General features: G+C 38.0%; 1 protein-coding gene across 1 annotated transcript in view; it reads left to right on the top strand.

Annotated features, from left to right (window-relative positions):
• The window catches only part of LOC139117607 (mucin-4-like), a 72199-nt gene extending 47679 nt beyond the window's left edge, over positions 1-24520 (top strand). The window contains exons 60-77 of the mRNA XM_070680849.1: positions 516-644; positions 1425-1550; positions 1891-2013; positions 3356-3604; positions 4046-4186; positions 6159-6281; positions 7160-7291; positions 7746-7876; positions 9292-9529; positions 10515-10646; positions 11821-11958; positions 12364-12494; positions 13559-13787; positions 14704-14880; positions 19764-20098; positions 20327-20443; positions 21441-21602; positions 22941-24520. Of these exons, the coding sequence (XP_070536950.1) occupies positions 516-644; positions 1425-1550; positions 1891-2013; positions 3356-3604; positions 4046-4186; positions 6159-6281; positions 7160-7291; positions 7746-7876; positions 9292-9529; positions 10515-10646; positions 11821-11958; positions 12364-12494; positions 13559-13787; positions 14704-14880; positions 19764-20098; positions 20327-20443; positions 21441-21602; positions 22941-22979 (2852 nt within the window). The 3' untranslated portion in view covers positions 22980-24520. The remainder of the gene's footprint in view (positions 1-515; positions 645-1424; positions 1551-1890; positions 2014-3355; positions 3605-4045; positions 4187-6158; positions 6282-7159; positions 7292-7745; positions 7877-9291; positions 9530-10514; positions 10647-11820; positions 11959-12363; positions 12495-13558; positions 13788-14703; positions 14881-19763; positions 20099-20326; positions 20444-21440; positions 21603-22940) is intronic.
• Positions 24521-26899: the final 2379 nt, after the last annotated feature.

Genomic DNA, 26899 nt, shown 5'->3' with positions numbered 1-26899 from the left:
ACAATGTTCTTGTAAGTATATCCTATTAGGTCTCGTTGCATTTATTTCTGTAAGATTTGCTTCAGATGAACATACAGCAAACTTAAAACTTTGTCCATTTTTGTAATACAGACACATTGTATATACATTTACTTGGTAGATTTCTCAAGTTCTTGTTCAGTAATTTCATATGTCCATTTTTACTGGTCCACGGACTTTTGATGGGTAGTTTATAGTGGTCCTTGATAATAAACCACTGGTTCCGGACCTCGGACAATGCCAAACGGATCCATCATCCCTGTGTTAACTCTAAGGGAAAATTATATTTTCATATTTTGACAAAAATAAGACGGTGGAAATTTTGTTCTCTTCACAAGCTTCAAAATGAGCCAACACAAGTGGCAGATCAGAAAATTATTGTGAAAACACGAGTCCGTGATATCTTTCCCCGAGGAGCATTTTACCTTCATGTAGTCTCTCTAGATCGGCTGTGCCTTTCTAATCATACGTTCCAAATTGATCTTTACCCATTTCAGATGACAATGAATGTAGTCGACCTGACTCTTGTCCGGCAAACTCTCAGTGCGCAAACTTTTTAGGTTCATATGAATGTACGTGCAACGCTGGGTACGAAGTGAGTGAGGAGGGGGAGAATGTCTGTGACAGTAAGTAATGTATTCAACTTAATTTCTCGCTGATCTGTCTGCTTCGCAAAAACCCACTCTGCACTTTTAAGGTAATATGCGCCTCGAAAGTGAAAGACTTAAACTTTTCCTCAAACTTTCCTCAGTGAAACTTTCGACCATTGTCTTACCAAAGAAAGAATATACATGTAAATCAGGGGTCACCGTGCAAAATCTGGCACTAGCGAAACAAATTACCTAAGATTTCCCGATATTTGAAATTCAAAATGGCCGCCATCCCTGTGTTAACTCTATGGGAAAAAATAATGTTAACTCTATGAAAAAAATAAAATTTTCAATGTGAAAACTTTTCTTTAATCAAGAGCTTTAAAATGAGCCCCCACAAGTGGTATATCAGAAGAGAATTGATTAAATTTGAAAGCCCGAATTTCTATCCCTGAGGCACGTTCTACCTTAAGCAAGTAGTGAATCACATTTCTTTGTGAGAATTGCAAAGCATTTAAAAGTCTTTTCAGAATAAGATAGAGGATTCTTTGGAAACACCTCACGTGTTATGTTTGCATGTTCTTTGCTTAAAAAGGTCAAGGACAAAGGCAAGAGTATCAAACTTAGCAAGTAGCATCTATGAAATTAATCGCGCCGTGTCTTGACATATTATTGGTCGAGAGTAATATCAATGGTATTCATCTCACTGGAAAGAAAGTCAAAAATTCACTGTGTGTGTCATTGTGCAAACGACTACATTTTGACACCAAAGATCGTGGTACTTACGTACGATTATTCGAAACTGTCTTTCAACAGACATAAATGAGTGTGACACCGACAACAATAATTGCCACAAGGAAAATGCCAACTGCACCGATACGATAGGATCTTACACTTGTCAGTGTAAGGAAGGGTACACAGGAGACGGCCGAACGTGTTCAGGTAAGGATTCGCTGTATTTTGTACCCGTATGTCATGATGCCCAAGACAATGAAAGTTGTTACCAAGGTTGTCATCATGATCTTATTCACCACCACCAGCACCACATCGCCATCATTTTGATCCTTACGACTGCCTTTAACAATCATTTTTATTTGTCAAAAAGCGTTAACAGCCAGAAAAATATGATAATATTATATCATCAGGAACGTTATGAGATAACATATTCACGACTTGAATTTCCTTTTTTGAAATCATCTATTTCAAATGTTTTCAATAAATGTTCTATAAATGTACTTGGTGTTGTCTTATCAAAGATGCTCGTTCCCATTCATTTCTGCAGACGTCAATGAGTGTACTTCCGGTGAGGCTTTGTGTCACCGGGATGCGAACTGTAACAACACGGACGGATCCTACTTTTGTTCCTGTAACGATGGCTACAGGGGGGATGGCTTCAATTGTTCAGGTGAGATCCAATATTACCCGTAGGTCATATCAGAAAATGCATTATCTGCTCGGCTGATACAATCTACAATGGAAGCTCGAAGTCATAATTGGTGTATATAATCAGCCTTGAGTTTATGCCTGCACGTGAAACTTCGAAAAGGGCTGATCTGTTGTTGAAACGCAGTGGACGCGGGGGGGATATGACACATTTCGACTATCTTATCACTGTGAGAGGAAACTTTTGTCGTAATGTGTTGGCGAATGTACATAAAATGTTATGGTACATGTTTTGGGTTTAATTAATGTCTGCGTACCTGTCCTTAAATGTGGATGCATGGTTTATTCTACTTTCGATAATGATGTCAGGATTTTTCACATGTTGTCAAGCACCCGAGCTCTGTAGTGAAATTATTTCTTCGTCAATGTAGTATTCTAGGGCTATACGATGTCGACTAAATTAATTACGCAGAATTTGGAAGTTTTCTCTAATCTTGTAGTATTTGTTTGGGATTGTCGAGGAAAATGGTTTAAGTGCGCCTGGTTTGGAACTGCAGGACTAATTTGGCCTAATGAAAGAATTCAGAAGTAATAAGAGAGCTCTATAGACACGACGCTGATGTCGGCTATCCAGATGCAACTAAGTTCATTATGGACGTTCAGGAGGGTAGATGCAACATTTTTGTGTGTGTGTCGAGACAATTTGCCGTGTCGCGCACAATACACAGGTTTTTTTGTATGGATGTTTGAGCAGAGATATTGAGCAAAATCAAGCAAAACTTAGCAGTGATTTGGATTCACCTCAGAACATCGTCGAAATGATGTATATTGATTCTCTGCTCCGGCAAAGTGGAAACCATTTTGCGTGACTCCTAGCAAAACTTGACACGGTGATCGCATATGCAGATTGTGTGCTTTGGCTTTGACATCTATCGTTGCATTTCTCAGAACCGACCTCATCAGTAGTGTACGCCCCTCAAAACTGAAGGACTTCGCTGTTTCTTAAATTTCGCCGAGGAATCTTTCAAACATTCTCTTAACAAATCAAGAATAATAAAAATCAGGGGTCATCATACAATGTTTGATACTGGAGAAACAAATTGCCTTGCATTTACCGATAGTTGGAATTCAAAATGGCTGCCATCCCTGTGTTTTGGGAAAATAAAATGTTCGATTTTCAAGCCGCCCACAAGTGGTAGTTCGGAAAATAATTCAAAAACTTTGAGGATCCGAAAATCTGTCCCCGAGGCGCATTCTTGAAATAGCAACTATATACAACAATAAAAACGTTCTCGGGCCCACAAGTCACACTTTCATGGCAACTTTCACATTTTAACCTTAAGACTGACATATATTTTAACCAGATATAAATGAATGCGAAGATGACAGCAATAACTGCGCTGGGAATGCCACTTGCGGAAACCTCATCGGCAGTTATCAGTGTACGTGTAACGACGGTTTCCGAGGAGATCCTGTGGTCGAGTGCAATGATATCGACGAGTGTGCTGAAAACACGAATGATTGTCATGACGACGCTCACTGTAAGAATATACCGGGAACCTATGAATGCACATGTAGATCCGGTTACCAAGGAAACGGGACAAATTGTCAAGGTATATCCAAATACTTAAGAGACTATACGACTTCTATGCTCAGCCAACTCAACTGTATAAGAGTTCACCACCGCCATAGACTACCCGTGTTTCTATCATTGCTGCAATTATACGTATTGGCTGTTATTATTATTTTGATAGCTGTGGCATATTCTTTCACCGTGACTGTGTTAAAATCATATAATTTTAAAGTGAAATTACTTAAGATATGAAAAAATGTCGTTTAAGCAAATAGAGTTTTACTGATCCGTTGCCCATTTTCCATTTCCAAGACATTGAAAGGACTGAGACTTTTTACATTGACATTCCGTTTAAACAGGTGCAATACTTGCGCTCGAGTGACGCAAGATCTGTGATTACTGAAAATAGTTGTCAGCTATTTGGAAATTGTTCGGCATTTTATATATTGGCCCTAACACCTATATTCTATTCGGTTTACAGACATTAATGAGTGTGATACGGGAGGGGATACTTGTCACGAGCTGGCAAACTGCACTAACACGGTGGGCTCGTACACGTGCCAATGTCGAGAAGGATTTTATGATCGCGAAGGAAGCGGACGTGCCGGACGCAATTGCACTGGTAGGTGCGAGTAACCGAAATCATGTTTGTGTTGTAAAATGCCTCGACTTTTGTGGAGTTTTGAATGAATGATAAGCTTTTTCACGGCCTTCAAATCTTTCCTTTCCGTTGTCGAAGCTCGCAGAGCATTGCGAAGTACAACACCTTTCCACCGATTGCATCATCTGAAAAGTTATTGTAAAACTCGAAGAGCATAGTAAAACGATTGGAAATATTTTGGGTTTATAGGATTTTGAAAAGTTTGTCAAAATTATTGAAAAATAAGGCACCAGGCCATAATTTGTTGCTACAGACTAAGGTAATTTTTTTAATTTTGTTCAATCTACTTGGCAACAAAGTTAAGTTAACTGCTTTTTACTAAATCTAGTCAAATTTGCTTTTTTTGCAAATGTAAATACAGTGAAATAAACAAAAAATTTGCAAACTGTACTTATCATACAATTCTGCAGAATATTTTGAATCTTACAAATGTATACCTGTTTTGATATATCACGGTTGTCAAATTGCGATTTTTCGAACAGTTATAACAACTACTTTGTTTGACTGCTGATAGTACATTGTAAACTCTCCTATTTTGCTAAACTGTCATTTTCATTGTGTGGTAGATGTTCAGAAAACTAAGGTATTTCATACTTTTGATGTTAGTACCTCAATAAGGCAAAGTAAAATAGTTAAAATTGTATTTTTTTATTCTACTCTACTTAAAAAATACAAGGAGTTCAAGTAGCTGGTGAAATATTTGTATTAAAAAGATATTTGAAATTGAAAAGTTGAAAATGTCTAAAAATTGTTCATGACAACACTACCTTACATTTTCAAGGCCACCTTGAACATGACCCTCTATTTTTCAAGGCCACCTTGGACATGACCCTCTATTTTTCAGGGCCACCTTGGACATGACCCTCTATTTTTCAAGGCCACCTGAACATGACCCTCTATTTTTCAAGGACACCTTGGACATGACCCTCTATTTTTCAGGGCTACCTTGGACATGACCCTCTATTTTTCAGGGCCACCTTGGACATGACTCTCTATTGTTCAAGGCCACCTTGGACATGACCCTCTATTTTCTCAAATTACCAAAACTTGGGGAATGGACAAAACAATAATGACAATTTCAAAGAAAACAATAGGATCTGTCATTTTGAAATGGTAGAAATCTATTTATTGTGCAAATTTATCAAAAGTGTCGGGTACCCTATACCTGAATGTTACAATGTTACAGATTACCCTTAAAAACATGTGAATTGCAAAAACAGAAGAGTAGATGAGCTTAAATTTACTGAATAAACCAATATTACTACAATATCCTATTATCCCAAAATATTTCCAATCGTGTTATAGTAAAATGCTTCCACCTAGAGAGTGATAGTAATTTTCTGTAAACCATAATCAGAGAAAGATTTCCCCAAGTCTCATGGAAACGAAACAATTGTAACGGGGACATACACTGACGGGAGTACAGAAAATACGATGTTTGAAAGACTCGCTGCTAAGTTTAAGTAGAATGTTAATGTTATTGTTAGCACTTAATCAAATACACTTTTGAAGATGATGTAAAGAAAGCCTACCACAACACCTTTGTCTAGCTTTGAGTTAAGGCAAATAATAGTGGCTTTCTTATATAATTATGTAGATATAAAGAAATTCGATTGGCGATTCGTGTACTAGCAATCTTGGTTGTAAAATAGGCCGTTCAAGAGTGTTTCCAGCAAACTAGAAACACATCTTTGACTTCAGCCTCTGTTATCGAGGCAACATCACAAGTCACAGTCGGCAGAATTTATAAGCTTACAGTGAGTGTCAAAGAGTCTAGGATTTGAATTGGAATTTGCTAGGTGAAGCTAACAAGATGTACGCTAGAGGTTCATAAGCTGAGGCGCAACGTCTAGTTTCTTGCACTTTCCAATAGGTTTACACGTGATTTCTAACCCCTGTAAGTCAACAATCTTTTTTCAATTCTATTCCAAAGATATCGACGAGTGTGCCAGTGCTAATGATTGTGATCTCGAGGGAGGACTTTGCATAAATACATTCGGTTCGTATCAGTGTGACTGTCAATCAGGGTACCGTGGCGATGGAAGAACGTGCACTGGTAAGCCATTCCAATGTAAAAATTTTACAGGACTGGATGACTGCATAAGGGATTGAATATTTCCCTCGCCTAGCTGCCAGTCTGTTAAATTTTTCTTCAAAATTTTTATCCTGTTGGCGCCTGTACATGTGAGATGGTGATTGCAGCAACCACCAATAGTCGGTAGAGCTGAGCTTATACGTGTCGTGTTCTACAAATTGCAATCTCAGCAATCGCCTCGATTTTGTGTAATTTCACACTGTACATTTAGATATACCATTAATGTGTCCTTCCCCATTTTCTTTTGAAATGCAGTCACGTGACCTGCCTTGATTTGGCTTCGTTTTGTTCATGAATGCCCAAAGTTCACTGTATCACACATTCGTCCTAAGTTGCAATTCTCTTGAATCTTGTATTCGAACAATGCTAGTGTCCCCTAGAAAACATACTCACGCAAATTACATAAAAAAACCCGTGTTTTTAAGTAAAATAAATATCGGAAACACAAACTTGGCATTTCTGAAGTTTTCTGTCCGTATAGTTGAGCAGAAAGCGAGGTCATGGTGAAAATAATACACCGGGCGTTTTGAGAGCTTTTCTTAAAATTAAAAAGTTTTATCCATTATCTTAGGTACAGTCTTAAAATCATGAACTTTCATACACCTAGTTCAAAAATGACATGTCCGACGACTCCAATCCTGGCATATCGATTTTAAAATGGATCTGTTGTGGTTCATTTAGAAAATGGGTATAAAGTCAAACCATTCAACTTAGTATCTGCATTAATTTGACTCACGCCATGTTAAAGCTGGTTGAATTTCGCCATATTTAGAGCCTTTTACATGACGTGAGCGTACAGTATTCTCAGATAGTTGCTGCTTTCAATTACTTAACAACAGATATAAATGAATGCGACGAAGGAGATCCGTGCGCACAAGAGCCGAATACTCGATGCTTGAATCAGCCGGGTAACTACACATGCGAGTGCGCCACCAACTACGCAACCATTCTCACAGATGGAGCATGCGCACGTGAGTAATAGATTGTCTGAACGGAGACCTACTTGCCCTCGAATTCGCAAATCTCTCCGTATACATGTAATAAAACAAATATGTATACCATTTCGAAAGCAAAGAACAAGTTTTCCAGATTATAATCATTAAAGCAGACACGATGTGTAAAAAGACGACATATACACAACATTGCAAGTGTGATCTTTACACAATCTACTTTCTAAGAATTTCACATTCTTGTCCGAAGAAATCATGACATTGTCGTTAATCCTTTTACTGGAAATTCTCCAAAGATACTTCGAAATAGTAAATACTATTCTCTGAACAAGATTGAAAGGGCAGCACCGCAAAGTCAGGTTTTTTATCACTATTTTGAAGCAAAGCCCCGAATAATATATATCTTTGGCCTGATTCCTGTATCTATTTATCTCGAAGACTTTGAACCCGAAGATTGAACACTGCTCTCTTCTAGGTTGCGCCACATTCAATTCCACCGTTGTGTACGTTGGGGGCCAAGGAGCTAATACTTGGTCTTACAGTGAAGAACTTAGTGATCCTTCAAAGTGGACCTATCATGAAAATAAGGAAAACATTCAACAGGAAGTAAGCTTTCCACTGGAAAACGAATCCAACATCACAGGGGACTGTCGGCCAGATAATTTTGAAACCAGTGTTGTTTTTACATGTAGCCGTGCTATCCTAACGCAGGGAAAGCGAGAGATGTTCACAGCTGTCTTCCTACTATGACTGGGTCTGACAATATTGCACTTCCGGCCGATAGTTTCCCTTCTCCCCTCCTAACAGAGTCCTTCTGCTCTGGATTTCTCTCTTTCCCACATTATTTTACCCCCAAGCAACAAAATCATAATACGTGTTGTCCCGATTCCAAGGAACGTTTCGTAGAAGTTGCGTAATGATCAAAAGCAGGAATTTCTCGCTTACGAATCAGAAAGAAATATGCCAAGCCATTTTTCATCATCCACTGATAAGAGAGAGTCCGTTTGTTAGATGCTCGTGTACGATTGAAGTATTTCTTTGAATTACTTAGATATGTATTATTTAAGCAATAAAGTACCACTCCTGGCTTATAATGGACGAAAGCAAACTTTGCACGACATAATGTACGAGCCGAAGACGAGTACATTACTGAGTGCAAAATTTGCTTGAGTCCATTATTGGCCGGTAGGGGTACATTATGGCAATGCCAGTGACTTTGTAGATGTCGAAAAGACCCGGAACCGCAATAGTACAATACTGGATAATCCTATACATAAATCAGTAATAATCTAGGGTGATGACGTCACAAAATACACTGGCATTGACAAAGCCGTAATATGATAACGGATACATTGACGCATAAGTGAAGATCTGACTCACCCTAATACTTTTTAAACATTTCCCGAGTTGCTACGTTAGATGACACACCGATTGGTTATATTAGTCAGCCGGTGTAGAAAATTCACAATCTTTGGTTGCATAACTCATTTGAAAGAAGTGCACGGTTGTTTTGTCGTTTATATCTGATGAATTGAGCAGCAGGAAACATTCCTGTCTCGTTCTGACTATGCAGAAACTCGAATATGGATCTCTGATTTGAACCACTGTACGGATCACCGGGAGGTCATTGTTTACTGTTGGAAATATCTTGATAAAATGCACTGTAGACACACTGCACCAAACAGTGTTCAATACCTCCTGGTGAATCTTGATTCCGCGACTTACAGTAAGCCTCACTTTACTTGATTTTGGAGATGTTTACTAACGCAAACATATGTCGCACAGAGAAATTAAATCAAAAAAGAAAGATCATTGCGCATGTCAAAGTTATCGCGGGCTATTCTCCTCAGTTGGCGATGCACGTCACTTAAATTGGCGGGTCGTATAGAAAACGCAAAACCACGCATTGCTGCTGAAAAGTATGTAATGAAAACTCTGACGCAAAAGTGACTGGTAATGTCTGCAGTCTCAAATAAAATTTAAGCGACCAATAAATGTGTTCTCATTATCTGCTTTCTTAGATGGACTCCGTGTTCAGTGAAAGTAGCATAGCTGAAGACTACATCAATAGCGCCGTTCTGCAATTTTTTGACTACAGTGGTGACGTACTCAGCATGATATTGGTAAACGTGAATGCATCCTCCGGTTTGAATGACAGCGCCATCACCGACGCTTTTCTCAGCACAGTGCCGGAGAACGGCTTGCTGGGTGTCCATTTGTATGTGGTTAGGCGGGACAGTTTCGCCACTGAAGATCCAGGTATTTTACAACGTCCTCCATTAGTTGAATATTGATTTTTTCATGTTTGATAGATTGTTGTGAAACCTCTTCTTTAACACATTAATATACAGCACTGGTAAATTGGTCAAGAATCCCTTCAATTGTTTCAACGGCCACAGAAACATTAACAGAGTTACGCGTTGGCCACAAGAAGGTTCCCAGTTTGTATAAGGGCTGAATACAATATATTCTGTATATAATGCTGCCTTCGTGTCCGAAGAACAGAATCGCCAAGTGACCACCATTTGGTCATCATTTTTTAAACGCCACTTTGAAGTCAATTTATATCACGTACTATCTGAAGCAATACTGTTTTCGTGTTTGCGCTTCTTTAAGCCCCAATATCTCCGAATATGTAATAAATTGATCTCGAAATATCCTAAGTTTTCCAAGAGTTTTCTTTGAATACGACCGGTTAAAGACTGAAAAAGTGCATAACACTGCACTAAGTGTCAGAAGAAGCAGGTAAATTCAAACGTTTCACTTTGGATTTTCCGCCATTTTCAAAAACTAATTATGTGACAGAGAATATTAACAACAACAAAATGTTGGCCACCGTGTGTTTTGCATTCAACCACACAGACAAATAGAGAGACAGTCCTCTATTTGTCTGTGATTCAAGTACATGGCATCATGCTTGTTTGCTTATGGTCGCGATAGTGTATATGCAGGAAATACTACAAGTTTTGTACGTTTCCGTAGGGGCGCCATTTTATGAGTGCGGCACCCGTTTATTATTTAATCTGATAAGACGCGTAGTCATGATCCAAATCGGCGAGTAGTGATACTTCTATACATGTCCCCAAGTTAGGACATTTACACGAACAGTCTTTGATTTGTAAATAAAACAATGAAAATAATGCATAAAATTCGCAGCTGTTGGGGCTTTAATCTGTCTTTGTGATTTGAATATTTTAGCTGATTAAACTGCCATAGCAAGCCATATTTCCATGTTTTACTGCAGTGTATCGTTGCTCGAGCATTGATGGCTGCGACTCCAACGCTACCTGCACTGACATGAACGGTGGATTGTACACATGCACGTGCTTCGACGGTTTTGATGACCTTGGAGAAGGGTTGGAAGGTGACTGTGTCGGTAAGTAAATGGAAGTTGGAAGATACATTTACTCACAACTACAATGCACAACCGTTACATCGTACAAAATGAAATATTGTTTCACTGTCAGTTGTGACCGTGCAATCCATGGATTTTCTACACTCTAGATTCTCAAGAGAATGAAGCTGTTAAAGGTATACAGTCAATTGTAATCTAAATATGCCCATATATGGTCAAAGGGGCTTTCCTTGGTATTCAAAATGCCCATGTGAGGGCGCTGTTTTAATAAGCGGTCACCCGCTTAAAATATATGATTGTGACTGTGGCAAAATTGGAACACGTGACAGTATACCTTTAAACGTCGAAAGGTAGTCTGTGCTCTGTTCATCGATACGTAATTTCTCGTTTCCGGTCCTATGTAAACACTTGAGTGGGAATGATTACTCACCGTGGAGTGGATGGATGCAATACAGGGGAGCCTTATCATCGGTGGTGGTGGTGTTGAGGGGGAGGGGGAGAGACCGAGCTGCGGATCGTGGCGAAGCCTACTTAGCAGATTCCACTACGATGCGCAATGACCTAATGAGAACCAGTTAGCTCCCACCAAAACGAAAGTATCGTTTGGTGAATGACTGTTTTTCGCCGACTGGAATCAAGTCGGGTGGCAAGGGTTCATCAGATTAGACATGTTTAAGTCACCTCTGAAGTATGGTACTGTTAGACGAGACAAGATAGGGTGTAACCGGAATGATAAATTGATGTTCTGCTGAACCACCTGACCGATTGACCGACCGCAGAGAAGACAGACAAGATCTATAGGAAACACGATGGGAACTAATTGGGAGGATTAGATCTGTTTTCTTTTTTCAAATTCCTCAAAAGTGTCGGGTGCCGCATAGCTGAATGTGGCAACATAAAAATTAATCATAAAAAAGTGCATTGCTTAAAGAGAAAAGCAGATGAGCTTACATTTGCAGATTAAACTAACATTAGTTCACTATCCAATTATCCAAAATTAGTTCCAATCGTATTATGAATAAAGAGAACAAGCCAGAACTAAATTTATAAGAGGATAGGGGTATAGATACATTTTATGTACCGTACCACGGCACAGATGATGATGGACGGAGTCTTCAGACAACGATAGCTCACTGGATGGAGAGTAAAATTGATTTTATACGGAATTTAAAATTTATGAACTTTACACCAACAGACATCGACGAATGCGAAGAAAATATCTGTGGTGAAGATGATCTGGTGATCTGCACGAACTACCCCGGTACTTACACCTGCGAATGTCGGGCGGCGGGATATCATCTGGTCGGACAGGGAAATAGCACTCGCTGTGAAGGTTTGTTGTCACACGGTATTGCTTAAAATGTAAGATGGTGCTTCCTCCGAAAGACGGAAGCAAAATTGATGAAAGTACAAACTGAAGCGAACTGTTGAGGTCATGAAGGAAAATCAGAATTAGATACGCTTTCACTAGGAATCAAGATTTTCAGCACTATGTGTACTTTCAACTGAGTTGTGGTGGCTGTCTGTCTTTCTGTCGGCCAATAATGTATGTATGTATGTATGTATGTATGTATGTATGTATGTATGTATGTATGTATGTATGTATGTATGTATGTATGTATGTATGTATGTATGTATGTATGCTTACATGCATGCATGCAGAAGTATTTTTGCATTTTCTTGCTTGTCGATTAGTTATGCTCTAAACGTTAACTGAATATTTGCCTTTTTATTTTAGTGTCAAAAATAACACAAGGTAAATTTACAATTGTTGAAATCGATGGCGAGGAGCCTGACTACTATGAAGATGGATACGATGATCCAGAATCAGAAAACTACCAAAAGACTGAAAATGAAATAATATATGTTGTAAGTGATTTCATTTTAAACGGAATGTCTTGCGCGAGTAAAGAAAACTCGGAAAGCTTCAGTATCAAGTAATCACGTGGATGACCTAAATTTTATCCAGCAACGGAATGCATTCACAAATATCACATACTTAATACATGTACCCGTATCATTCCCCGCACACACCGGGGAGGTCAGCATTGCATAGAGTCTATTTGCCCTGGCTATTTACTTACATTGTCCAACACTGACAACGCGGCAATGAGGGAAACGTGGGTTGTTTAAAATTTGATCTGACACCAAGACTCATTTGAATTCCAATTGAATCGAGTGCAACTCTCACCTTGAGTCGACGAGGTACAGCGATTTCAAATCCCCGAATTAATTTTTACCACAGAATACAGCGGAAAGCTTAAGTGCAGCGGACGTCGCCACTATTTTCAAAAGACCTCAGATTTGCACCTGCACTAGCGAATCAAATAAACGTGGCATGCACTATTAATACTGTTTAACTTTATCGGATGTGAAAGGTCAGTCCGGATGAACCTAAGCGCAGGGACGTTCTGACTAGGTCTTTCTGCTGGCTGAAAAAATTACAGAACTAGCAGCAAATCATCGCATGTAGAATCAAGCAACACGAAAGCTACAACTAGGGTCTAGGCCCACTAGTTGCCTGTCTATAGGGCAACAACTCACCAAATTTTGACTCCAAATCAAACAATTCATGTATAATTTCGACTATTTAGCGTAAAATACTCTTTATATCAATGGTCTGTGCCAAACATAGTTTCACAGTCCTTCTCACCTCAAGTATGCATGATTTACATGGAAAAGATCATCAAAAAGCTGCATTATCTATAACGTGTGACTTTGTCTATTGATCGCGCATATTCAGTTCTGAACAGATGTTTCATTGTCGCTCGTTACTCAGTAACTTGCGATCCTGTCACATTCACAGAGAAAACGAGCTCGAGAATTGCTCTCCACAGAGTAACAAATGTTTTCCACAGACGTTAAAATAATTTAACAGTCACCCCTATCGAGGACAGGAGTATTTACTTCAATAAACTTGTCTTGTTTTCCAGATGAATGAGGTATACGGAAATGACGAGAGAACGAGGGACCATTACAGAACCACCGAAGTGCTGAACTTTGAGGAGGGTAGCATCATCTCAAATTACGTTCTGATCTTCTCTGAGAACGCCACCATAGACGAAGATGACCTATCGGACATTCTTCAAAGCAGTCTGAACGAAGATGGAGTATTACTCAATAGTAGTCTGCGCATTGATGAAACAAGTATAAAATACACTGGTATGTGTAACAAGTTGGCACAGATGAAGTGTCAAAGTTGATTTATAAGTTATGGTGCAGTGTTTGTATTTCACATCGTTTACCGACGTTGTTTGTCTGCTCTCTACCCGGGTGCTTTACTACTTTGTACACAGAGACAATATCATATTATCAACATGTACAAACTATGACTTAATTACCTAGATCACAGAGTGTGGAGGAACTCTGCCTAGATCATAATTTTTATTCATTTGATGACGATTCGTGTGACAGCGTCGCACTGAACGTAGAATGCGCCTCGGTGACAGAAATTCTGACTCTTTTTTTTCAATACATTTCTGGGCTACCACTTGTGGTGGCTCATTTTGAAGCTCTTGTGAGAAAATTATTACCGCGTCTTGGTTTTTCGAAAATCGAAATTTACATTTTCCCCCAGAGAGGTAAGAAATGGATGGCGGTCATTTTGAATTTGAAATATCGGTAAAAGTTTAGTAATGTACCACACTTTAAAGTCTCACACTTTGCTTGGTGATTCCTGATATTTTTCTTGATTTTGTAAGAGAATGGGTGAAAGTTTCATCGAAGAAAGTCTGGGCAAACGTTTAAGTCTTTCACTTTAATGGCGCATAAAACCTTAAAACTGGAACGAGTTAAGTCGGATATTGGACAATCTTTTGAGGGGAGGAGACATAGCCGAGTAGTTTACAATGTCAGCACTCTCAGCGGGTGAGCTGCTACCGCAGGTTGCGAGTTCGATTACGACAGAAATATGACCGTATTAATTATAATCATGCTTCGCTTTGCCTCGGTGTACATTTCCGATTTATGATTTACTGGTAATGTGGATGCGATAGCATACATAGACTATACATGTACAGACTGCCGAGCGATTATTCAATTCTATGGTATCATGACAATTCCTGCTTCTACATTGCAGAGTTTAAGGCATGTGAGAACAGCGACTACAATGACTGCCATGAGAATGCAGAATGCGACGACGAAGGCGATGGCCAATTTACATGCAAGTGTAACGATGGCTACGAAGACAAAGGGGAAGACCCTGACAGATTCCCGGGACGGGACTGCAGACTTGGTGAATTACCACCACCACCAGGTATCGATATTTTGTTTTCAAATTTTCAAGTCCAAAATATCACTAGGACTTCGCAAGATCTTTGTATTTGGCCTTGCGGAATGTTTTGGATCCACAGTTACTTTTCGATCATACTTTTAACATCCAATGGTTGCTACAAACAATCAAGATGCCATACTACAGTTTACATCATGTTTTAATCACATTGGGAGACCCAGAAACGAATTATCTCAGATTTGATGTCATTTGCATAACTTATAACGAGTTATTCGCGCCATCAAATAATAACAACAGCATTATTCTTTCTTGAAGATGAAATGTGGACTTTAACCTCTGTTACTGTGACATTACAAAGAATTCTTCTGCACCAATTTCGTGTAGGTGCATATCAAAATGTATAGTTTGTCAACTCGGTAACTTATATCAATAATGCTGTCCAACCCTTATTCCTGTATACAGATCTACAATCACTCTAGATAAAAATTGGTTTGAGCCAAGCTATGTGAAAGGGTTAAGGAACGTGCGACCTGAAACTGAGTACGGAAAGCTCCAGCCACAATACTTCACTACTTTCTGAGCGGATGTTTTAAGTTTAGACGCAAAATTGATGTTTCTGATACATATATATAGCAATAACCCAGCCTAATACCAAAAGTAGTATTTTCTGAATGACTTTTAAACATTACAAGTAATTCGTTGGCTAGATTTTACACAATCATGATCAGCACGTTCAGGTTATAAAAACGGAAGTAGTCCAGTCAATCTACGAGATTTGGCACCTAACCCACCACAAATTGCAACAGAATTTTTTTCTTCAGAATGCATTTTAATTGGGTACCCAGAACAACATATTAAAAGTTTACTCGAATCCACCTTGGGGAAATATGTCTAATTTGCATAAATCAAATATGGCTGCCAGCCATCCGACAAAATAACATAATTGGCCATATATCACATATTAAACAAGCTATTTCAGTGATTTCAAAGTCTGACACTAGTTATTTGGCTCAGGGAATCATATTTGAGGTATAATGTTTCATATAGTCACTTCAGTAATTTGCATAATTCCAATATGGCGGCCAACATTCCTACAAAAGACATTTTCGGTCATATATCATGTATTAAACAAGCTATTTCAGTAATTTTAAAGTTAAAAGTATATTTCTTAGGCATGGACAAACGATTTCGAGGTGCAATGATTTGAATATGTAATTTGTTAATTTGCATAAATCCAATATGGTGGCCAACATACCTACAGAAGACATTTTCTGTCATATACCACGTATTAACCCTTTGGGAGCCAAAGTCTATTTTTGTCAACTTTATAGAATGTACCACAGTCAAGTTTTCCTTTTTTTGCCAAAATTTCATTAAAAAAATGTACCTGATGAAAAATGATATCCATTTGATCCAAAATAATGAAAAAATGTACAGAAAAAATCACTGACATTGGTAAAATATTGCAATAAAATTTTGGTGTAAAAAATTAAAGCAGTCAAAGGGTTAAACGAGCCATTTCTGTGATTTCAAAGTTAAAAGTATATTTCTTGGCATGGACAAACAATTTTCGAGATGTAATAATTTGCATAGGTACTTCCTTAATTTGCATAAATCCAAAGGGTTGTCAACATACCTACAAAAGGCATTTTCTGTCATATACCACGTATTAACCCTTTGGCCAAAGTCTATTTTTTTCAACTTTTATAAAATGTACCACAGTCAATGTTTCTGCTTTTTGCCAAAATTTTCATAAAAAATGCAGCTGCTGAAATATGATATCCATTTAGTCCAAAATTATGAAAAACACGTACAGAAATAATCACAGAAATTGGTAAAACATTGCATTAAAATTTTAGTGTAAAAAATTACAGCAGTCAAAGGGTTAAACAAGCTATTTCTGTGATTTCAAAGTTAAAAGTATATTTCTTTGGCATGGACAAATGATTTTGAGGTGCAATGATTTGCGTGGCACTTCGTTAATTTGCATAAATCCAATAGCGCCAGAATATCCTAAAAAAGACATAATCGTATAAAATTTTCTGTCATATATCATGTATTGAACAATCTATTTCAGCCATATATTTCTTGAGCATGAAGAAACACCTTTTGCGGTTCAATGTTTTTAAAACACACTTAGATAATGTTCAGAATGAAATATGGCTGCCATATTGCCCAAATAGCTTGTAGAGTGATTGGCAATAGGAATATCAAGAAAAAACTGTTAAGAGGGCACTGCACCCAATGCAGCGTATTTTGCTCAAAATAATTGTTTTGCAAATATTCATCCAATTTGATTACTTTGTTAACCCAAGATTAAAAATTGGTTAGGTTCACCTTTTAGCTTGGCAATCAGTCGTAAGTTGCATAATATAGAAGGGTTCATTTATGCAAATCACCCGAATTCCTGCTTCCCTTTTATCCGTATTTCAAGATTTCCAAAGAATACAACTCTAGTCTGGCTGGGTCAAATTTTCTTAAATGTTCACTTTGTTTTTTAAATGCTATATAACAAAACAACTATTTTGTTTTTCACTAAAATTCTTACATTTTCAATTAGAGGCATTTTTATGTTAACCGTGATTTTAAGCACTTTTTGATTGTCAGTCGTTCAGAACAAGCCATTTTAGAATAAGGATGTACTATTGTTTCAAGTGAAATATTACATTTCACAAATAGTTTCTACGGTTTTCCTTGTCATCTTAGATGAGAAATATTCCTTCAAAAAACTGTGTTGGCAACGTGCACCTCCACCTTCATTTCTGGAACATTTATTCTTAAAAATGTGGAATATAAACCATAAATTTACTTACAGTAATGATCCATTTATGAATAAAAGATTATTTTAATACCTGAATTCGTTAATATACTCCATAAATATATTGTATTTTCAAAAGAATGTTAAAGCAAATTTGGTGACTTACATATATGACTTCCGAACGGATTAAAATACGTATATGTTGATATATGTTTATACTCTACAGTGTTAAAACATGTTATCTGTAATGTTTACTGTTTTAAAAAAGTCGTGTACAAAATCTTAGTTTATAATTTAGACTGAACCCCCTCCTTATGGACGAGCGCATCTTTGTACATCCCCCAGACCATAGGCAAGAACTCATCACATATAACAGCAAAAATACAATAAACACAACAAAGATAATGAAATCGCAGGAAAATAAAATAATGTGACCAAAATAACACATGCCACAATACAGACAAATTAAAACTTAGCACTGATGCAATCAATGTCAGGCTCTTAAAAACTTGATCAACACACAAACTCACAAAAATTGAAAATTGCATGCTTAGCAAAGGCTTAAAATTAATTCAACACATCATTAGCCCAACAGACTCCAACTGTTACACGATACAAACATGTAAATCTGGAAAAATGACACTTGGAAAAATGACTTAGATGTACTTGTTTGTATTGTGTAGTAGTAGGATTCTGTGTTTGGATTAATGTAAGCCTTTGCTAAAGCATGCAGTTTTCAGATTTTTTGAGTTTGTGTGTCCTTTAAGTTTTCATGAATCTGACTTTGTTTGCAATAGTGCTAAGTTTCAATTTGTGTGTATTATGGCATTTTTTATTTTGGTCATATCATTTTTACTGTTTTTTAGATTCGTTGTGTATATTGTATTTTTGCTGTTATGTGTGATGACTTCTTGCCTATCATCTAGGGGATCTTATAAAGATGCACTCATCCATAAGAAGGTGGGTCAGTCTAAATTAAAAACTAAAGATTTTGAACATGTCTTTTTTTAACAGTAAACATTACAGATTACATGTTTTGACACTGTACAGTGTTAAACACCCTTACAAATTATGAAAATGCCGTACACAGATGAATCCAATGTTATATTAAAAAGAGAATATATTATTCAGAATACTAACAATCATTAACAGACATCATATACAGAAAAATCAAAATTTTGAAAATGAATATCCAAGGACTTAACAGTTTCTTCTTGATAGTTTCCTAGTGCTAAAAACTATACCAACCCCTTGTTTATATTAGAAGCTATTACGCAGGGGCATTAATATGGCAGCCATATTTAATTTATGCAAATTATCAAAGGGCCTTTGTAAAAATTGAGCCACTAAAAGTGTTTCTTCGCACCCAAGAAAAATATTAAAACTTTAAAATCACTGATAATAGCTTGTTTAATGCATGGTATATGACCAACAATGTCCTTTGTAGGAATGTTGGCCGATATATTGGATTTATGCAAATTACCAAATTACCTATGCAAATCATTGCATCTCGAAAATCGTTGTTCATTCCTAAGAAATACACTTTTAACTTTAAAATCACTGAAATAACTTGTTTAATACGTGGTATGTGACCAAAAATGTCTTTTGTAGGAATGTTGGCCGCCATATTGGAATTATGCAAATTACTGAAGTGCCAATTGAAACATTTTACCTCAAAATGATTCTCCGAGCCAAATTCCTTGTGTCAGACTTGAAATCACTGAAATAGCTTGTTTAACATGTGATAGCCAATTATGTTATTTTGTCGGATGGTTGGCCGCCATATTTGATTTATGCAAATTAGTCATATTTCCCCAAGGTGGATTCGAGTAAACTTTTAATATGTTGTTCTGAGTACCTTTCTGAAATGCATTCTGAAGAAAAAAATTCCGTTGCAATTTGTGGTGGGTCCAACCCTATTTGACTGGACTAACGCGAACGACGTTGCATATCGGCCATTCTTGTATCGCTTAGTGAGTTGTCTGTCCAGCAAAGAGTAGTGTTTAATCCTGGAACCGACACGCGTATTTTGAATCGTGTCCTGAACAACGAAATTCAAAAAGCGATTTAGGTTTCGGGAGCCTAGGAATATCTGATGATGAGGTATATCACCATCAGTGACCGTTCCTATCTCTTCGTACCTTTACAGATGATAGTTCATTTTTACTGATAATACTGGTAACCCTCGGCGTCGTTCTGGTAATTCTTGTTGTCATAATCCTCATTGTGGTCCTCGTTGCTAAACGTCGGAAGAGGGCGAGGAAGGAGCAGGGCCAGGTGAACGTAAGCCGTTACCTTGGAAACATCTACAGTTCTGAATACCAACCAAAAGTCGGGCAGAGCGGAGAGGATGGGAGCTACATGTACCCGTATAATGACGACGACACGAGGATGTCCACTTCGTCCTGGCATTCCTTGGATTCTGATGAAGAGCAACGCGCCGAACACATCGCGCGTGTCCTGCGCAATGCACCTCCTATCCAAGTAAGAACGATACTGTTCTTCTATGAAAGAATCAAAACTTGTGACAATAAATTCTCCTATTGGCATGCACGCAGATTTACGTGGTGATGATGCTGATGATGATTTGTTATTATTATTATTATTATTATTATTATTATTATTATTGTTGTTGTTGTTGTTGTTGTTGTTGTTGTTGACAATGATGCGTTGACATGTAGCTTCGGTTTAATCACAATATCTCTCTTGCAGACGGGTCTGAGAGCATCGCTATCTTCGGTAGAGGTGTACAGTTCCATTTACAGAATGCCAGAGAGTGAATTTATCCGTTCAAATACGCAAATGCTCACGCCAGATGACAACATCGGGGTGAGTGGTAAAAATGCTATTCTTGTGCATCCTACTTATAGTCATTGCAGTTTTGTACAGTTGTTAATTTTTCAATAGCGCACAAGGGGACGTAAAGCAAAGAACAGTGTGGGGCACATTTTTGAAGATCTTAAGGAACATGCAAAGACAGGACGGTAGATTTCATCCGGCCAGATAAGCAAAATCCGCATCTAAGGCCGAACAAAAAAGTTGTGCTGTTCCGATAAACAGACCTACCCTATTTTCACCTGCTGAACCTAAACTTTTTAGAGCTACGTAAACACGGAAGTAAAAAAAAAAAGAAAGAAAAAACTCGTAAAATCACGCGTTCGTTACTTGACATTTTATTTTTGCTTGAACGAGGATGTCTTTATGTTTTTATTCCTTTTATATGTATGACACATTTTTCTGCAAATGTTGTGGCCGGTGTTAGACCGCCCGGAACCCCTGAAAAATGCATATTTAAAAATATTTTGGAAAGCAAATCCTGCCGACCTACCTACCCTATTTTTGAAAACCATGCTTTCGGAACAGCACAATATATTATTTTGGCCTAATAGGATTAGCGGGACAGTCCTTAATTCCATGGTTCGCGTATCATGGCTGTTTACATTAACTATATGTGATTTCATTTCTTTGTGCTCCTTGAAGTTGTGCACAGTTAGTCGATGAAAAAATACCACCCCTTTATTTAGCATGCAAATATTTCACCTATAACTTAACTACCTTGGTTAGGATAATGGCAAGCTTTTGTGCTCCCGAGGAAATCCTTACACGACAAAAAATTTTAACTCCAGCATAGACCAAGCAAAATCTCCCAACGGTGTGTCTTGTGAGAAACTTCGAAAATAGGTAATTGTGACCTTTTGGGAACAATGGCGCCGATAACATATGAAGCGAATGTTGTGAACGGTATATATTTTGTACCATGATCGGTTACTCTCTTCTGTTTAATGAGTGCTCATGCTTGTGTTTTTTCTAAACCTTTTTCATACAGGCAGCACTGGCGGCAGCTAATGAACACGTCTTTGAACCCGACCTAGAAAATATTAGCTTTCCAGAAGAAGCTATCCAAATACCGCGGCCTCGGAGCGCTGTAATGGATCAGCGAGCAACATTTTACGAACCCTCATCTGACAGTGATGACCGCAGTGACCAGGTTTGTATAGTTTCAAAGTCTTCCATGACCCTTTAGCTGTCAACGGTGACCGCATTAACTATGGGTTTGTATGACTCTAAAAGTCTACGGTTGATATCTTGTCTCTGCACCACATTGATGTCGAATGCTCCTCATGACAGTGTTGTCAGCACTAAAATTTGTACAATATAAACATTTCTGATCTGCCACTCTTATACGGACGTATTCATAGTCTATAGAACAAGTGAAGTGTTCAGTTTTTTGTTTTGCATATCCACATCGAGTAAACACAACGTATTTTGAAATCACACCTAGTTGATACCGATAAATTTAGGTAATTCGTCTGCCTAATCCCCAGCTTTGCACTGGTGACCCTGGTTTTTATAATTGATTATGGAAGTTGAGTTTAAAATTTCCTCGGGAACTTTTTCACAAAAGTTTACATAGTTTCTGTTTCTAGGCGCATTTTCACATTACTGACGTTGTTGTACTTCTGACCTGACTACGATGATATTTATGCTGTATTAGCTTGCTATAGTACGGTACGGTCAACCGCCATTAGAGATTCATCGGGCCTTGATAATTCTGCAAACCAGGATAGGTGGCCGGGTGCCCTTTACATCATTAATTTCGAATTCCTGGCAGCGTTTAGCAGTCATAGTCCGTTTTTAAATGAGAAGGGCATATCAGTTTGATAATATTGAGTGGACCGTTTAGCACAGATAAGTACAATCATGTCATGTAAACTGTTCCCTATAGCGTCTAGCGATATTTTCACGCACATTTTACTCGGCGAAAATTTATTTTGCCACACTAATGAAACACTCATTATACCATTTTAGGTCAGCGCGAATATTCTTCAATGATAATGACTAACTAGTGGTTGAGTTACATGCTACACCAATGCTCATGAATAAAATTAGCATAACAGATTAATCTAGTACAGTTACATGCTATCGTTGGTACGGTCCCTATCTACGCTCAATATTCAAACAAATGTCTAGGTCATCTTGGCCATGGGTGCTAAACTGGGAGAATTTGTTCGAAAACTTTTTGTAGTTTGGGGATTTACAGCTCGACTCGGCAAAGACTTTTGCCGCCGCGAGTAGGCGGGAAAAATTGCACGATCGGCCGGTAATTTGAAAATAGAGTGCTAAGGTCAAGTTCAACGGGCAGAGACATTGTTCTCGGTAGGCATAATTGTTTGGTGTGTAGACTTTCAATCTATAAGTTTGATTTGAAAAACACCGGTCGAATAAACGGTGATACAGCCGCTCAAGCCTGCCAACGATTCTGTTTCTAAAAATATGAATTACGTTATGCGCATGCGCTAACAACGCTTATCTTTTGTTTTTTCAGTATTACGGCGATATTGGTATGCCGCATTCTCAAATATAATGGATCGTCTTCTATCGCAGTAATAAGCTGGCACCATTACACGTGGAAAAACCGATTTTTTAAAAACTTTCAGTTCAGCAAGATGTATATAATCTTATCTTAACTCGACGTGACGACGCCAACCTATTCGTAGTCTCAACTTGATGTGTGAAATTACATTTATTATATTTATTCGGGATTGCAACGCCACGAGATTGTGGTTGTGAAATTTATTTTCTTCTCAAAGTGTTATAAATTGAGAATTTAGAACGAGCTGATGCATTAATCTAGGGTCTCGGAAGTTCACGGTCTTGCTCTCGGGATTAAAAACACACTAAGAGTTACCTTGTACCTGTTGATTTCGGATAGTTTGCTACGGTAGAAACTTGACGGAAAATATATATTTTACTTAAAAAGCGTTCAGACAGATCTAATGATGCTGTATATTATACGTTCAAGTAAATGATAGACAAGAACATTTCATGACACGGAAAGATATAGGCAGGGGGAGGTCTGGATTTTTCGTGATCTGCGCAGTAAATCGTTGACAATAATTATAACCTTGAAATTATGCCATATATACTATATAACTTTTCCTTGATATGACCTTATTCCTACTTTTAGAGAACTTGTCTATACGGTATTTTACTTAAACTGTGTTAGATTTTTGATTAATCAGCTAATATAAGCAGATTTCACATTCTCTGGTTGTTTACAGAACTGTATTTTTAACAGTTGGTATAGAAACATGCAGCGGCTGCTACGTTTTAAAACTACACGTACTAATACCGGAAATCGTTTCCCAAAAAACTAATTAATTCTGATCACGAAGCAGAATCTGCCACACTGAAGATAAATTATAAACAACAACTCAACAATGTGATGTGGTGTAAATTTTTCAAGAGTTAAGTTTGTCGGCAGCCATGATCGTATTATTCTATGTTATTCACGTGCACCTATAGATGATGTACTACTTTTATCGTGCGACAGCATCCTTGACAAATCAGCTGTATATGAGCAAAGGCTCCGCTATAAGCCTATACAGGGAAGAAGTACATAGCAAGAAAAGTCAAGTTGGCGTATTTTAATCAAACCGTAGGGAAAAGCTGGTTAAAACAGTTTGGCCTCTGTTCTTGTAATAACCGTCGTTTCATTTTTAAGAACTATACGCCACAAATTAGATTCATTGTTGCCCGTTACATGGTGATGTAAGGTTTAAAAATAGATACGTTTACTTTGTCTAGTTTTTTTTTTCATTTACTAAGTCTTCTATATATGAGCGTTAACGGTATAGCAAAATGCCCACTATGCTTTTTTCTCTGCCACCAGCATAGTTTACAAACTCAATGATTCTCATCTTTAAAGGTATACCATAAAGTGGCGCCAGTACGTGTTTAATGAGTGCATGAGAAAGTTCTGATTCAAGGAAAGTGTGTTTTTACATGAGAAAGTGATATGTATTTACAGTGTATATGTAAACTGATATTTTTTCGAAGTTTGTTACCTTTGCTCAGATTTCCAGCTGCTTATCAATAAAATTTGATATAACAACAAATGAGAAAGTCAGATTTTGATGGTTTGTCTTGGGCATTACATACCAATTGACCGCCTCAATTCAGGGGAAGTCCCTACTTTACCATGTTTACACTGTATTTTTGGACTGGCAGTTGAAATGGATAAACATTGGTCGCGATCACTTCGAGCGCGCCACCAATCGGTCGAGCGTTTCGCAATATCTGTGAAGACCAGTTTGCGATTGTGCTTTGGTGCTCCTGTGTAACTTGGTTAAATGTAGATGGCCCTGACAATTTAGCGAATCTTTAGTCAAATGATAATGGATAATTCAAAGCAATGTAGCAGTTTTAGAACATTATCCCCGGCCTTGCACAAGTCAAACATGACGTCATTAACATTACACGGGGTAACTGAGTCTATCTGTACCGCTAAATCTACCGTGTGGTAGTTTGGATGCTCATTCTGAATGCATTGGGGACAGCGCGTACTTAATGTCGACAAGTAATATCATTTGCACTCGTTAACAACGTTAAAATGTCAGATACCCAAAAGATGCTGACCAGTCATTAGGCAAAGTTATCATCCGTACGCACCAGATATGCACATGGGCCATCATCAGTCCCTGTCTTGACAACGGACAACTTACTACTCCAAACTTGTTTTTGTCAAGTGACTGAGATTACGGATCCTTCAATCGGAAGGTAGGAAAAGATATAAATTTTCTATAATTTGCTTTCCCCTGTTTGAGATGCCAATGATTCGGTGGAATGAACCAACGGCTAACCCGCAGGTTGAAACTTGTGTCAGTGTTGCTATAGTGTCGTCGTTTTAGTCAGGCTATAGCCGAATCGACAAACAGACACATCATTTCCATGTCTTTTTGCCATGATACAATCGACCAGTTTCGCACAATTGGCAAAATAAAGTTTCGGCGAATCATCAGCAGAAATGGAGTAATAAAATCGTAGTTTTTATGCCGTTTGACCTCTTGCCCGATTGTCACCGATGCATCACCATGTGTGAATTTTCTAGCATCAATCAAATCAATTATGGTATTTTGTAATACAGACTTCTCCATAAGACTCTCATTTTTATATCCCTCTGGGTGTGTTTAAGACCATCTGTATCTGTCAATGTACAGCGTCCATTATCGGTGTCTGGAAGCGTCGGGCCCTAGTAAAATGTAAACGTCTGTCCAATTATCTGCTAATCTGTGCGCCGATCCGAGCATATCTGCCTAACAGTATATGTGCCCCGTCAGTTTTTCTACCGAAGCTTCTGTCTGTCAAATATTACAAGTAAGGTGTCAGTGTCTCTGTGTGTCTTCATCTTCTGTGTCTGTTTGTCCCTTTACGTCTCAGCCATCCGCTTTCCCTCTATGTTAACCCGACTCCCAACAGTGCATTTCTATCTAAAGCGCAGAACGAACAAAGACCGAATGTGTCATCGCGGACTAGTGTTAGGGGTTCCGAATCCGTGAGTCTTAGGTATGTTCGGTTGGCATTTGAAATAGACCGGTGGACACGACGGTAGCTTTATGCGCGGTACATATAAAACGCAACTCTTCATCATTTCAAAATCATCCACCGGTGATCTTGTCACCTAGCAACATTTAAGAACCAATGTATGCACTTCATATTTGTTTATTTATACATCCTCTTTTTCTTGAATTCTTAGTTAATCATTGGCACAAAATATGCATGGCGCTCTTTTACACGTCGGAAAGAAAAAATCATAATTATTCGAGAGGCCAGGAAACAGTGACGTGTACACATTACCCAGACATGCCAGAAAACGTTGTGTTCAATCTTTGTAACAAAGATTCTAAATGGAGCCTCCGTGGGAAACAGCAGATGTTGGTAGATTATTACCAGATAAATTTATTAGGAAGACAAAATTGACAATACCAATAGTATTTGCTTTTAATATGAAAACTCTTTTCATTTGAGTAGTGTAGATTAAAAGTCTGGACATTGTGCTGATACAGGTGCCATTGTCTAAGCAGAAAAACAGTAACAAATATTGATATACCTCGCTCAGTCGGTTGGTCCTCATCAATTGTCTCTCCTGTTATGGTAGACATATAAATTGCCTCCTCAAAAAACCTGAATTTGGTGGTGTTTGTCCGCCCTGGCCTGTGATGAAACTGTGAAGGTGTTGATAAATGCTCGGGTATTGCAACCGTACCGTCCTTTTTTCAAGCCCAACCCGCCAACAGATCTCACTGTAAACATAGATAAGTGCTCTTTAGACACAAAGTGCCAAGAGAAATATTTTTATAAATACCAAGTACGTCGTATGAAGTCTCGCTGGTATCGTTCAGATGTTTGATATAAACTGAAGCATCTATTTGAAGGTAAGATGAAATAATGACTTTTTGACGTCATCATGCAAATATGAAGCCATTTTGTTTCCACTTCATCTTC

Source organism: Ptychodera flava, chromosome 18 (genome assembly GCF_041260155.1).
Source record: "Ptychodera flava strain L36383 chromosome 18, AS_Pfla_20210202, whole genome shotgun sequence".
NCBI lineage: Eukaryota > Metazoa > Hemichordata > Enteropneusta > Ptychoderidae > Ptychodera > Ptychodera flava.
Note: the sequence above shows the minus strand (reverse complement) of the source record. Positions and strands in the feature narration are given on the sequence as shown.